The sequence below is a fragment of the Barbus barbus genome (genome assembly GCF_936440315.1).
Source record: "Barbus barbus genome assembly, chromosome: 44".
NCBI lineage: Eukaryota > Metazoa > Chordata > Actinopteri > Cypriniformes > Cyprinidae > Barbus > Barbus barbus.
Genome location: NC_136722.1, coordinates 9,910,549 through 9,925,367, shown reverse-complemented (window position 1 = coordinate 9,925,367; position 14,819 = coordinate 9,910,549). Strand labels below are relative to the sequence as shown.

At 37.1% G+C, this 14,819-nt stretch overlaps 1 protein-coding gene across 2 annotated transcripts in view; it reads left to right on the top strand.

The window, feature by feature from the left end:
- Positions 1-14,819, top strand: part of LOC306863654 (uncharacterized protein) — a 57,850-nt gene that overhangs the window by 31,971 nt on the left and 11,060 nt on the right. For both annotated transcript variants that reach the window (XM_079407148.1, XM_079407149.1), the window contains one exon: positions 2,127-2,210. In XM_079407148.1, coding sequence (XP_079263274.1) covers positions 2,171-2,210 — 40 coding nt within the window. In that variant the 5' untranslated portion in view covers positions 2,127-2,170. The remainder of the gene's footprint in view (positions 1-2,126; positions 2,211-14,819) is intronic.

The window sequence follows — 14,819 nt, the reverse complement described above, 5'->3', positions numbered from 1 at the left end:
TCCACTGAATCATGTGATATAGAGCACCGTCCGTTTTCTTCCACGTGTTAGTCTAGATCTTCCATATTAAAATAAAGAAATAAAATAAAAAATTGAGTGAAACATTTTTCTACACATGAAATATGAAAGCAAATAGACATGATTATGACGATATATCATCTGTATGTGTTTTGTATGCAGCTCATTTTATTTTTTTATAGAAATAAAGGATGTTTATGACTAATATTAGCAGTGTAGCGTTATTAAACATACAAAGAGTGCATGTGTCTGCTTATTATAGAATCAAAATCAACTATAAATCACAATTGGAAGTCATTACCATCACTCGATGATGGTGGGTAAGCAAATACATTAATAATTACATACGTTTTCAAGTGTAGCTTGATGCTAATTGTACTTCTAATTATAATTTAGGATGTAGCCTATTCTTGTAAGCATTATAGATAGCGTGTGTTTCTGGTGAAAACGAAATATCTCCCTTTGGAGTGGACTTTTTATGCCCAAACATACACACTACACTGACTAAAATTCAAAAATTAAAAAAAAAAACATAATACAGACCACTTTAATGCAGATTTAAACTATATTTTAATTTCATTGCAATTAACATGCAGTTAAGTGTTTCAAAACTTTACATTCAGTTCGCAATATTTTTTGAAGTATATTTCCATTCTAAGTATCAAAAAGTACAATTTTTAAAAAACTATTTTAGGGTTGCTATGGTGTAAGCAAAAAGGTGTTTAGTGAATTTGCCCTTTTGCCAATATCTTTTTTATTTTTATTTTAGAGCCATCTTTCAAAGTGCTGTGCGATCGCCTAAATATGAGATACTGATAATGAAACACAGCTCAAACACAGTTTTATTGTATAAAACAAAAAATTTCTACAAATTCTGAATTGATTATATATAGCCTAGAAAGTACACAAAGAGCACTCCCTTTATAATCCGTAAAAAGCTGTCTCTTAGTTTATTATGGACAAAAACTCCGGTGTTTTGAGAGGTGAGTGGATTCTAGCTTAAACACCTCTGATTTGCAATTGCATTCAAGAAATCAACAGATATGTCTGTTATTGGCTACATTGCTCAACTCTGCAAAAACACAATGTAAATAGAAACCTTTTGTTGTTCTCCAGAGCGCAATCACAAATATTCACTGGATATTGCTTGCCGGAACTTCTTCACCAGATACAATGGTGAATGGAGAATATCTCAAATTTTTCCCGTGGGTACTCAGTGCTGTTTTTTTTTTTTTACTTAGCAGCTTGTCATATAAATCTAGATATAATATTTGCTTAGACCTATTCCTGCAGCCTACAGTACTGACAAGTTAAAAAGCATTGATCAAAAGCTATTTTGATGTGGTTTGGTTTCTACTTGAGAAACGGCTGGATTTGATCCGGTGCTTATATGAAAGACAGTCAGCTCTTAATGAAAAGATTATGGAAAGGGATCAATGCTGCTCAGTGTATCACGGCCAATGTGGTTGTGTTGGCGAGACTTAGATTAGCATGTGATTCAGACTTCCCCTCACCCAAGGGGGCACAAATCTCATTTCACATACTTTATCGACTCAATATGTTTTGTGCGGTGGGATGGGGTTCCATCACAGTACCCCAAGGACAAGATGAGAGAGTGACAATTTTGACTCCTTGACAATCACACACAGAAAAGCACACACACATTCATAGACACTTATCTCTTGAGAGAAATGTGTCCGTGTCCATTTGCATTTAGTAGTGTGACAGTTTCCTGAGACTGTGAAAGTGTCGGCTCATGTCAGATGCCCGAACACAGGGGAATAACACTGGAATTTTAATGACAGGTCATGTAAATTTCAGCCTGTGTGATATATTATTTTCAGAGCTGATTCGGGGTGATTCTGAGTGATTCATTTTCATTTTGTGTTCAGAAATGGACTTTTATTGGTTGGGAAAACAGACATTCAACAGAAATGGCTGAGCTAATGTTGCTGTGTTGGGCCGGTTCCCTCACATGTAAAAATCATGACCCTATTTAATTAAAAATACCCAAGTTCATTATGTTATTAAAGTTCATTAAAAGTTCAGGAATGTAATAGCATGATAATCAGATTATGATTAACCTCCGACTATCCTTTGTCCTGTAGAGAACCATGAGCACTGTGGAGGAGGAGCCGGACCACATGATACCATGAAGAGAAGCCTGCAGGTCCTGCCCCACCAGCTGCTGAGTAAGTCTTACGTTAATAAAGCCTTTTAATACCGATAAGCCATTTATAGTGTTATTTAAAGTCATGGTGGTTGACAAAGGACCCTCCGACCCTACTGACCCATGTGATATTAATAATATAATTAGAAAACATTTTAGGGCTGTAAAAGTTAACATGTTAACCAGTGTTATTTTAGTATCATTGATTTACTATTATTAGAATATTATGTTTTATTATATTATTATTTTTTTTTTTACTTGAATTTAAATTGAACTTTTGATTATTTTGTGATGTATTTTTGTCAATTTTATTTTATGTATGGATAGTTTTTATAAATTTGTATTAATTAGATTTAGTTTGAGTTATTTTAGTACTTTAAGTTAAATTAAATGAAAATGAGAAATGATACCTTGGCAGCTGCATGGCTGAAATAAAACTAAATGTAAGTTTTTATATTTAATTTTAAGTTAACATTTTCAAGTAAAAAATGTGTTTACGGTTTTAGTTTTAGTTGCAATATTATAGAGACATTCTGCATTATAAAGACTCACATTTATTGTGGAAACAAAGATTTAACACATTTTCACTGAAGTGACTGGTTTGTTTTTAGACTTACAGTATACAGCTAACATTACTTCTTTTTCTTACACAGTATTAAAAAAGCATACTGTACATAACAGCCGTTGTAGCCTCTGTGGGTCGGTCAGCATGGTTTTCGGTTAAGTTGATTAACCAAGAAAATCTTGCTAATTAGACCAGTTTAAAACCCTTGTTGGGACACAAGCACACCTTCTGCCCATCCCAGCTATGCTGGCTTGGTCTTTTATTTTGGCTCTTTACTCAGAACACTTGCAGAATATTAGTATTGGCGACACACTCTTGATATCAGTCTGGCTGAGATCCAACATTAAAGTGTGAAATGTATCAGGAACATGAGGTCGGATGGAGAAGGCTTCCTCCATTGTAGAACAACTTTAAAAAGAGATTTCATCACAGCATATTCTGTTAGATGTCATGCTCAGAAAAATCCAACACGAGTGTTAACAAAACCTCAGTCAAAAAGTTTCAGTGAACTATATTTTTCAGGCTCAGATATATTTTAGCCATTCGTTCAAACTGATGTCAATGGAGAAAAAAATTGTCTAGGAAAAATAGTGTTTTCAGTTCTTGGAAAGATTCAGGGCATTTTTCTATGTGAATGTTCAGAGTGTTTCCCAGCTGAGCCCTGTGCTGTAAGGACACTGTGGTTCTGGTGTCTCTGTAGGTGGCTTTAAAATAAGTCCATATACTGTATGTGAAGTGTTTAGTAATTGTAAGATGTAAAAGAATGTAAATTGTAAATACCTGTACGTACATTATGGTACATCTGCACAGGCACCGAAATATGCATTGACAGCATCTAAAACATAAGCCTGTTTCTTGAGCACAGCATATTAGAATGATTTATGAAGAATCATGTGTTACTGAAGAGTAATGGCTAGGAACATTCAGCTTTGCTATCACAGGAATAAATTACATTTTAAAATATAAAGTTTGTTTTAAAGCTGTTCATATGTAAATATACATTCAAATTGTACGTTTCAGCATAAATGTACAGTGGGGAAATAAATTATTTGATCCCTGCTAATTTTGTATGTTTGCCCACTGACAAAGGAATTTATCATTCTGAGAGACAGAATAACAACAAAAACATCTATAAAAATGCATTTAAAAAAAGTTATAAATTGATTTGCATTTTAATGAGTGAAATAAGTATTTGATCCCCTATCAATCCGCAAGATTTCTAGCTCCCAGGTGTCTTTTATACAGGTAAGGAGCTGAGATTAGGAGCACTTTCTTAAAGGGAGTGCTCCTAATCTCAATTTGTTACCTGTAGAATAGACACCTGTCCACAGAAGCAATCAATCAATCAGATTCCAAACTCTCCACCATGGCCAAGACCAAAGAGCTGTCCAAGGATGTCAGGGACAAGATTATAGACCTACACAAGGCTGGAATGGGCTACAAGACCATCGCCAAGCAGCTTGGTGAGAAGGTGACAACAGTTGGTGCGATTATTCACAAATGGAAGAAACACAAAATAACTGTCAGTCTCCCTCGGTCTGGGTTTCCATGCAAGATCTCACCTCGTGGAGTTTCAGTGATCATGAGAACGGTGAGGAATCAGCACAGAACTACACAGGAGGATCTTGTCAATGATCTCAAGGTAGCTGGGACCATAGTCACCAAGAAAACAATTGGTAGCACACTATACCGTGAAGCACTGAAATCCTGCAGCGCCCGCAAGGTCCCCCTGCTCAAGAAAGCACGTCTGAAGTTTGCCAGTGATTCAGAGGAGAACTGGGTGAAAGTGTTGTGGTCAGATGAGACCAAAATCGAACTATTTGGCATCAACTCAACTCGCCGTGTTTTGAGGAGGAGGAATGCTGCCTATGACCCCAAGAACACCATCCCCATCGTCAAACGTGGAGGTAGAAACATTATGCTTTGGGGGTGTTTTTCTGCTTAGGGGACAGGACAACTGCACCGCATCAAAGCGACAGAGGTGTAAAATACTTGAGTAATTTTACTTGATTACTTGACTTAAGTATTATTTTGGGGGATTTTCACTTTATTCAAGTACAATTTAAACTGACTACTTGTACTTTTACTTGATTACATTTCTGAAGAAAAAACTGTACTTTTTACTCCTTACAATTTTATTTCAACTTAAAAAGTACATTACATTTTTATTTGATCTTATACACATTAAATATGGTAAATGGAGGCTCAAACGTGCGTGCCTACTGTGAGAACCAATGATCATTGTTTTCACACATTTCTACTTCAGTTATGACTTTCATTAGGTAAATGTCTGGGTTCAAAAGTTCACCATCAAATCTGAGGAAGCATGTTGAGGTAGCAAAATTAAGTTTTCCCCCCAAAAACCAAAAAAGTTTATTCATTATTCTTTGTTTTAATAGAGCCATTAGCTGTGTAATATATTGGCTGAATGCACACGATTGAGTGCAAATAAAATCAGTGATAAAAATTTTAATATTTTTGTGGGAGTTATTATTTTTTTAATTAAATGTTACAAATCTCCAAAAAAGTGTTTAAATGAACATTGTATATTTACTTAATTTTAATTCATGTTTAGTGATGTTCTTACCAGGTAGTGGATAAGTTGTATTAATAATATGTCATTATATGACGCGTTGAGTAGGAATTTGGACTCTCGATTAATATTTTTCTTAATAATCTTAATAATTACATGATTTGCCCATTAATTCGTATAATTAGTCGCAAATAATTATGTAGCAATATATGTTGAGAAAAAGCACCCACAAAAAATGCCCCAAATAAACAATTAAAAGATGAATGATCCTTTTAGACCAGTGAGCCTTTTAGAAAAGTGGCCTTTCAAAACGTCAACGTTGTATGTTTTAATTCTATGACTCTCCTCGTTAATTCAACCCATTCTTGCATTCTGTCTGGAATATGTTTCTAACCTCTGCATCACATTGTTATTAAAAGTGATATTTCACCCAAAAATTAAGATTCTCATGCCATCCCAGATGTTTAGGACTTACTTTCTTCAGATGAACACAAGCAAAGACTTTTAGTCCAGATAATGCAAGGGGACAGAACCACTTCAGAAACCACACAAAGTGAACATGACGGTCAAGTTTAAAATATTAGTATTTGTAATTTTCATCGTTTCACTTAAGAAGACACTGATTTGTTAACAGGGGTTGTATGAGTTACTGTCATATTCACTTTGTGTAGTTTTTGAAGTGTCATTTTTGGACGTCCCATACTTGTTATATGAAAAAAGATGATTTAGTTTAGATGATTTAGATCTTAGTTTGTGTTCATCTGATAAATGAAAGTCATATATATATATATATATATATATATATATATAATTTAACTAACTGCATGATTTTTACTGTACCACCAATAACATACTCCTAAATATAATGTAGAAACTTAAATTTTCTGTAAAGCTGCTCTGCAACGATTTGTATCGTGAAAAGCGCTATACAAATAAATTTGAATTGAAAAACCTGTATTTTTCTCCCTTTAACAAAACTTCTGTATGTCTGTCAGAAAAAAAGTACTTCTACTTTTTTAATACTTGAGTACAATTTAAAGTTGTACTTTTTTACTTAAGTATGTTTTTGGCCAGATACTTGTACTTTTAATTGAGTAAAATTGTCACTGAGTATCTTTACTTTCACTTGAGTAAAATTTTTGAATACTTTTTACACCTCTGCAAAGCGATTATGGACAGGGCCATGTACCGTCAGGGCCAGGGCATTGAAGCCTGCCAGGTCATTGAAAATGGGTCGTGGATGGGTATTCCAGCATGACAATGACCCAAAACACACGGCCAAGGCAACAAATGAATGGCTCAAGAAGCACATTAAGGTCCTGGAGTAGCCTAGCCAGTCTCCAGACCTTAATCCCATAGAGAATCTGTGGAGGGAGCTGAAGGTTCGAGTTGCCAAAGGTCAGCCTCGTAACCTTAATGACTTGGAGAGGATCTGCAAAGAGTAGTGGGACAAAATCCCTCCTGAGATGTGTACAAACCTGGTGGCTAACTACAAGAAACGTCTGACCTCTGTGATTGCCAACAAGGGTTTTGCCACCAAGTACTAAGTCATGTTTTGCGAAGGGGTCAAATACTTATTTCACTCATTAAAATGCTAATCCATTTATAACTTTTTTGAAATGCGTTTTTCTGGATTTTTTTTTTTTGTTATTCTGTCTCTCACTGTTCAAATAAACCTACCATTAAAATTATAGACTGATCATTTCTTTGTCAGTGGGCAAACGTACAAAATCAGCAGGGGATCAAATATTTTTTTTTTTCACTGTATAAATGTTACATATAAATACGCATGAAAACTAATTAGATCAGGCTGGAATGCCAAAGTTTTACTGGTAGGTTGATAATATTTTGTAAACTTAAACATTCTTCTGAATTTTGTTGTGCAATTAGTTCGGCTGCTACCCCAAAAATATCATAATTAAATGCAATTTGTATTCTGTTTACCTTCTGGCGTGGCCTGAGGTTAAGTGCTTTGATCGAGGGCACAATGCATGATAGTTCAAAAATCAGCATGTGTGGGGTTTATATATGCAGTTTTAGTTACAAGCTACTTTAACCCCTTATACACATTGCATTTAAGTTGGCAGTTTTCTACCAAAGCAACTTGCCACAGAAATGAATAAGGACCTTGCCAATCCTGCCAATTAGTAGGGGATGTCCACTTGCTTTTGCCCACGAAGTGTGCAACGAGGCGTTATGAGTCATAGTTAGTTTTGGAACTAAATACTAGTACTGATAACAAGAGCAATTTTCTTTGTTTCACTGTCAGTTTGTTTGTGTCTTTTGTGTATCTGTTCATCAGCTCATCTGTTGGGATGGCACCATTTGTTTAAAGTAAACTAAATTTAGCTGATGGCTTTCTCATGCAGTTATGGTGTGATTGCTGCTCTCCCTGAAGTGCAGATGGCATTGTGAGGCTATTTGAATAAAATGGCTTTTGCCAAATAACATCCTAAATTGGAATTCAAAAGGAATGCTCCTTCAAGAGTCCCAAAGGAAGAATGTTTCACTGCAACGGCTACTATTTCATTGTCACAACTATTTTGAGCAGCCGTAGCCCAGTGACATTACTTATGTGCTAAGAATTTCCTGTTTAAAGTGTTTACTTCCTGTGCAACAAAAATAATTGGTTAGTGCCCCAGTAAATGACAGACTTGATGTATTCAGTAAACAAATTGATTCCTTCAGTGCCAAGTGCATCTCGCTCGTCTGCCCTTCTGATTGGATAAACATGTGAAAGTTCAGAGGCATTACAGAGGACCAACGCAACCTAAATCACACAAACAGGAAGCCATTATCAGAGGGTGTTATGGTTCCCGCCTTATCTATGAGCTCACATCTGCACCACCCTGCCCCTCCCTCAACACAGGAAGTGCCCAAAGCGGCCCACAATCCTCTGGGCGCAACGATCCCTAACTTTAAAGACCGCGGCTCCCAAAGAGAAACCAGTGGAATTTGTTCATTGGTTGGATTCATTGTTTTAGTTTTGTTCACATTTAAAGCTTAAAATAATCCTTTGTGTGACTGTCAAAGAGAGATTTTATTTAGCGTCTCACACTGTTTGCATGTCAACAGCTATAGTTTGAAAAACAGAGGAGACTTTGGCAGATTTTTTTTTTCTTAGTCTGAGAGATTTTGTAGTTTTAGATCATTTTGTCTCTGTTTAAACCGGGTATTCCAGTTAAACCTGATCGGATCACAAGTGGTCAACAGAGGAAGATTGCCATTTACAGTACACCTGGTATTTACATGCGTCTCAAATGTGTTCTGTCAATATATCAGCTTAGTACAGATTCTAATATTATAATATCAAAACCTCATTAAAAGGCTACAATTCTGGGGAGATTTTTTTAAAAACATCTTTTATCATTATTTACTAGGAAAAATGCAGTGAAGCAGTTTATGTTTGTTTTGAAACAGGAAGTGACATCATAGAGAGGTCCCCAGCAGACACTCATGTGTGTCAAAATCAGTACATCTCGTAAAATATCAGTTCATTTCGCAAGGCACAGTTTGTTCAGTTTGTAAAATGTCATATTTATTCATATTGATATGCATAATGGGGTAACACTTTATTTTAAGGTGTCCTTGTTACACATGTAACGTACTTACTGTTATAATAACAATACATTATACATAATTACATGCAAGTAACCCTAAGAAAAACCCTAATCCTAACCCTGTAATAAGTCATCATCATCATCAAGTCGCCTGAGCTGCAGTGGCTCGTAGCGCCAATCTCGTCATGCGGAGTGAATGGCCGCGGCCGATGGCAAGGTTCCATTCATGGAGGAGGGAAGAGATGGAGCCATCCCCAATCCAGCCGGTGGGACATAGGCGTAATTTACGGGTGGGACGGGTGGGACATGTCCCCACCACTTTTTACCAGGCTCGATATTGTCCCCACCACTTTTAAAAAGTAACTGAAAAATAGATTGCGTAAGGTATGTATTAAAGGAAAAGCACCATCTACAAATCGGCACTCTTCATAATCTAATTCATTCATTTAACAAATTTTTCCGCCGGTCAGAAGTTTTTCAATACGATATGCGTCATGGGATATGTAGTTTCCTTTCCCTATAATTAATTAGTCTACAGATCCTGTACCTCTTTTAAAATTTATTTGTAGTCTACAATGTTAATACTGTATTTTAGTCTTAAGGTCTCTGCACACTGAGTCCGAAATTTTCGCATGCGTTTTTTCGCATTCGCAATCTTAAAAATTCGTCACGCACAGAGACCTTGCACACTGTAAGTAAATCGTGACGTATTGTCAAGTACGTCAAGTATTGTCACTGAGTCCAATGCGTTTTAATTAATCCGTTGCGAAAGAATTCGCAAAACTATACAAAATGTCTTCAAGCAGTGAGGATGATTTTGTTGGCCTCTCTCTTTTTAAAAAAAGAAAAAGGAAATATTGGGTCCATCCAATCCTTAGATTGCGCAGAGAGGAAGGAGAGTTCCACCTCCTTATCAAAGAGCTGCGGGATTATCCCGAGAGATTCAAAGTTTATTTCAGGATGTCAGTGCCTCAGTTTGATACTTTGCTAGCGATACTGAATCCACATATTAAAAAGAAGACCACCAATTTCCGTGAACCAATTTATCCTGAACAGAGACTGTCTGAGGTATGGATACACCCACAGACACACACACACACACACACACACATACCCCGAACTGCGGCATCGGAAAGGTGCGCGCCAGGCATAAAAAATAGGCAACAGCAGTTCTTTATATTCTGTATCTTTGTATTCCGCAATTTGTTTGTCATAAAGTGCTCTGTGCTGCAAGACGAAGTGTATTAATTTGTCTGACACCATTTTGGATTTTGGCTTTCGCTTGTACGGTGGCTCTGAATGGTCAAAACACCTTCTCAAAGCATCTCAAAATGCTTTATACGGATGCGAGAAACGCAAAAAAATCGAACCCGATCCGATTTTTTTTGACGGACGACAATTTCGGAGGCAGTGTGCAAACGTGATTGACAACGTGAGGTCGTATTTATTTTTCAACGTGCGAAAATTTCGGACGAAAAATTCGGACTCAGTGTGCAATGGCCTTTACTGTGCGTGGCTGCTTCACTAAAAAGCTTCTTGTATCACTTCCACGCTTTCTTTTGGACATTTTGTTAATGTTTTAACATGTATGCTATAGGTAGCAACATTTACCGTTAACTAGCCTTTACATGTGGGGTGGGGGAGGAAAAAATAGAGCTTTTATAAAAACGTCATAAAAAAAAGATTCGTCAAAACAATTTCATTTATTTAATTAATAAAGGTAGTTTAACTATTTCAAACACAAATTAACTCTCATTCATGTTTTACACAAGGTTTTGCGTAGTTCAGGATTGGTTAAATTATTTGATTGGATGAGGAAACATTTTGTGGGCTTGTCTTGACTCTTGAGGTAATGTTGATTCTTCGTTCAGCGCGTGCATTGATCACCTACTTTTAGCAAGTTGTCCTTTTAGCAAGTTGTTCCACATTGTGAATGTTACGTTTTTCTTATTTGGATTTTTATAGACATATTTGTGAATGTGATGCATGTGTGGAAATTAAGTGCATTTCCAACTCTGAACTCAGTCCCCAAGTAAATTCGGTTATTAAATAAACAAATAGCAAAACGTTTTGTGCGGTGTCCCCACCACTTTTCAAAGCAAAGTTACGCCACTGCGGTGGGAGCATGTCTTTCAGAGCGGCGGGCAACGGCGCAGGCTAAGGCATCATAGGCAGGAGTATGACTTGCAAGCCGGGCCACATGTCCGAACAAAGACGTGCGCCGATGAGTAATTATGTCTGTGATTGTTGACAGACCAGTGCGTAGGTTGATGGCCGCGTTTGTTATTAGGCGTTTGTTTGCGATTGAAGAGTCCAGGTCTCGGAACCGTACAGAAGGATTGGCAACACGCTGGAGGAATAGAACCGGAGTTGTGTGCTAAGCTGGGTCCTCTGTTGACGCCAAAGGTTCTGAAAGGACCTCATTGCTGAAGCAGCCAGAACAATTCGGCGTGCAATATCAGCCGTGCACCTTCCATCTGAGTTTTGTACACTCACCAGATGTGTGAACTATGTGACATTTTCCACCTCCTGACCCATGACAGTAATATTCCTGATATTGGATCCACCGCCCATACTCTGCAATTAGTTTTTTTGCCATGATACGTGTAGGCCCAGGTGGGAAGCCTCTCGCTTAAAATGCTCAAGAGATGTTACCAGGTGTTACAAGAGATGATGCAGGTTCATCTAGCAACACAACATCACCTGCATAGTCTAGGTCAGTGAAATCATGTTCTGGCAGTTTAACGCCATTCTGTGATGCTATTCGCTCGATGATCCAATCCATGGCTCTGCAGAAAAGTGCTGGGGCCAGAACACAGCCCTGTCTAACTCCGGAGGTAGTTGTAAGCACCTCAGAGAGTGACCCGTTAACCCTCACTTTGGCGGTAGTACCTGAATGAAGGTCCTTAATGAGATTTAGCAGGAGATTTTGTATACCAATGCCCTGCAGTGCACTCCACAGTGCTTGACGATCCACAGAGTCAAACGTTGCCTAAAGATCGACATAGGCTACTATGAGTGGACGATTAAACTCACAATGTATTTCTGATAAAAGCCTAAGTGCGAGAATGGCATCTGTTGTAGATCTGCCTGGGGTGAAAACTGATTGTTGAGGACGCCGTCGAAACACAAGGAGGGGTTGAATCCTTGCTAACAAAACGTGAGCAAATACCTTTCCTGGATCTGACAATAGACCCTTTTTGTGCCGACGTCTTGATTACGTCACAGCGCTAGCTGGAGGCAAAACAAAGGGAAAACTGGAGGCGGCCCATTCAAACCAGCACAGATTTGGCTACATAAAGAGTTTAAAATATCATCTTTTTGTGATGTTGGGTGCCAGAATCGACGTAGTACAGGCTCCAATTTTAAATTTTATCGCATACCTGCTGTCACTGCCTGACAAAAAAACCGATGACAGCTGTGGTTAAACGCAATAAAATGAGCAGACTGGACAGAAACGATCGCCAAAAATGCTCGCGTTTGCATCGCACTCTTCTTATCAGGAAAGGTTAAATAAAGTATTGTCTTTTCTTGTTATGGATTATGGTTTGTGTCTAAAAATTTCTTATGCATCTCACGACTATGTCGTGTATGAAATGTCTGTGTGTAAAACAACGATTTTGTTTGTAAAAATGACAATTATGTAATATACATTGTTGTGATTGATAGTGGCTGGAATTTCTAAGAACTTGGTAAGAAAGAATAATCAACGTTCAAAATTAGTTTCTGGAATTTTTATTTCTTGAAAATATTAATTTACTTTAAATGTACTGTATGTAAAGTATTGTAAAGGTACTGTAATGTCACCGTATACTTAACTTGCATCATTTACAGGATGTACTTTAAAATAACTATTTGGCCATTACATGATACATACATCTTAAAATAATATATCATCACATTGAATGTTTAACATACTTTTTGTATTTTGGCCCAGTTCACTCTCATGTATTTGTAAAAATAGTTGCCTGCTGAAATTGAAATATCTTCATGACTAGATAGACATAGGTGAATTTCTCTTTACTACACGTTAGGTTTCTCTATAGATGTGAGTCACTCAACCGGAGGTAACATTAATCCTGTCAGATCGTCCATCCTTGGAGTGAGTACAGGTCGGCCAATCTGGTTTCGTCCGTTAAAGTTAACTTATTTAAATGACAATCATGGTCCTGCACAGTGAGTGATCTTACATATGCAGGTAAAATTTTCTCCACTAATTGTTAAAAAAACAAGCTAACAAACTTCATTGCTAGCGTCAGTGGAATCTTTCTGCCTCCACCTAAGCTCCGCCCACAGAAAAGCATCACAATGTTTACTAACAGAAAAAGGGTCTATAGTGTAATTGGTCTATAGTTGGAACATTCGTTCCTTGACCGCTTAGGCGCTTACCCTATAATAAGTACATGTAGTTAATTAATATTACTCATTACTTAAATGTATAATGCAATGTAACAAGGACACCTTAAAATAAACCCTAAAGTTTAATGGTATTTCTGAAAAAATAATGCATGTTATTTGTTAAAGAGTACTTTAAACAAATCACTACCGTTCACAAAATGAATGTTTTGAAGTCTCTGATGCTCACCAAGGCTGCAATTATTTAATAAAAAGTACAGTAAAAATTATATTCTGAAATATTATTGCTATTCTTAATATATTTTAAAATGTAATTTATTCCTGTAATGGCAAAGTTGAATTTTCCTCAGCCATTACTCCGGTCTTCACTGCTACATGCTCCAGAAATCATTCTAATATGTTGATTTGGTGCTCAGGAAGCTTTTCAGTGTTGAAAACTATTGTTAATAGTATTGTTTGATTTTATTTTTAGAATTGTTTGATAAATATAAAGTTCAAAAGAACCGCATCTATTCGAAATTGAAATCTTTTGTAGCATTATAAATGTATTTACTTTATTTTTAAATCAATTTAATGCCTCCTTGCTGAATAAACTTTTTTTTTTTGTATTTAAAGTTTTTACTCTTCCCTTATACGGATGTCAACGGCAAGTGTAAACTTGCCTCAGAAGGTTTCTGCATCTTGTCTCAAGGCTAAAAGGCGTTGAGAATACTAATTTTAGCTGGGGTTACCAATTAATGTGACAGAGATTAAACACCATTTATGGAAGACTGAGGGGTCAAGGGAGGATTTAAAGGTTCATTACCAAAAGAACAGTGTTTACATCTGTTCTTTTGGGAAACCGCCAGACTTGCCAGTTATTGAGTATCTCAGCAAAGCACTGTGCTAATCAATGCTTTGGCTAAACACCCAGAATAGCCCCTTTCCCTGCACCTTCCTTCTGCATTTTCTGCTTGACTCAGTGCCTAGTTTATCACCGTGAACCAGTGTTTAGTATGTGGTTCTCGCTAGGGAAGCTTGTTCAATTTTCCACTGGGTGCTCCTCATGTTGAATGGACATGTCTCTGCTCTGCTGCATGTGTGTACCCAGCAAAGCATTAATGCTGATGTCTGCTGTTGTGTCCTATTTTCGGATGTTCCTTAGATTGGAATGGGCCTTGTGTGCAGTAGTGAACTGGAACTCATTTAAAGCTTCTGCCACACATGCAGATTTCCATTCTTCTCTGTACTGTAGAGCGTCATATGGCTGTTTAAAGCACCACAAAAGATTAGATGGCCAAAACCAGCAAGTAATAGAGTGTTTTTGTAGGATTGATTACTTTTGCCATCCTGAAAAACATCCACAAATCTGTGCTCCACCAAGAGACATCCTGGTTTGATTTATTAGGACTTTTTGGATGCTTATTTTTATTTATTTTTTGCCGTTTTTGCTTTTATTTCAATAGGATAGTTGGTAGACAGGAAGCCAGGTGGGATAGAGAGGGGGCGCCTGAAGTGCAACAGTGCTATATGTTGGCACGCTGCCCACAAGGCTATCGGCACCGACTTGAATGCCGACTTGAATGCTTAGTTGAGAAAAGTTTTATAAACAAATACACTAAAACACACATTTATAAT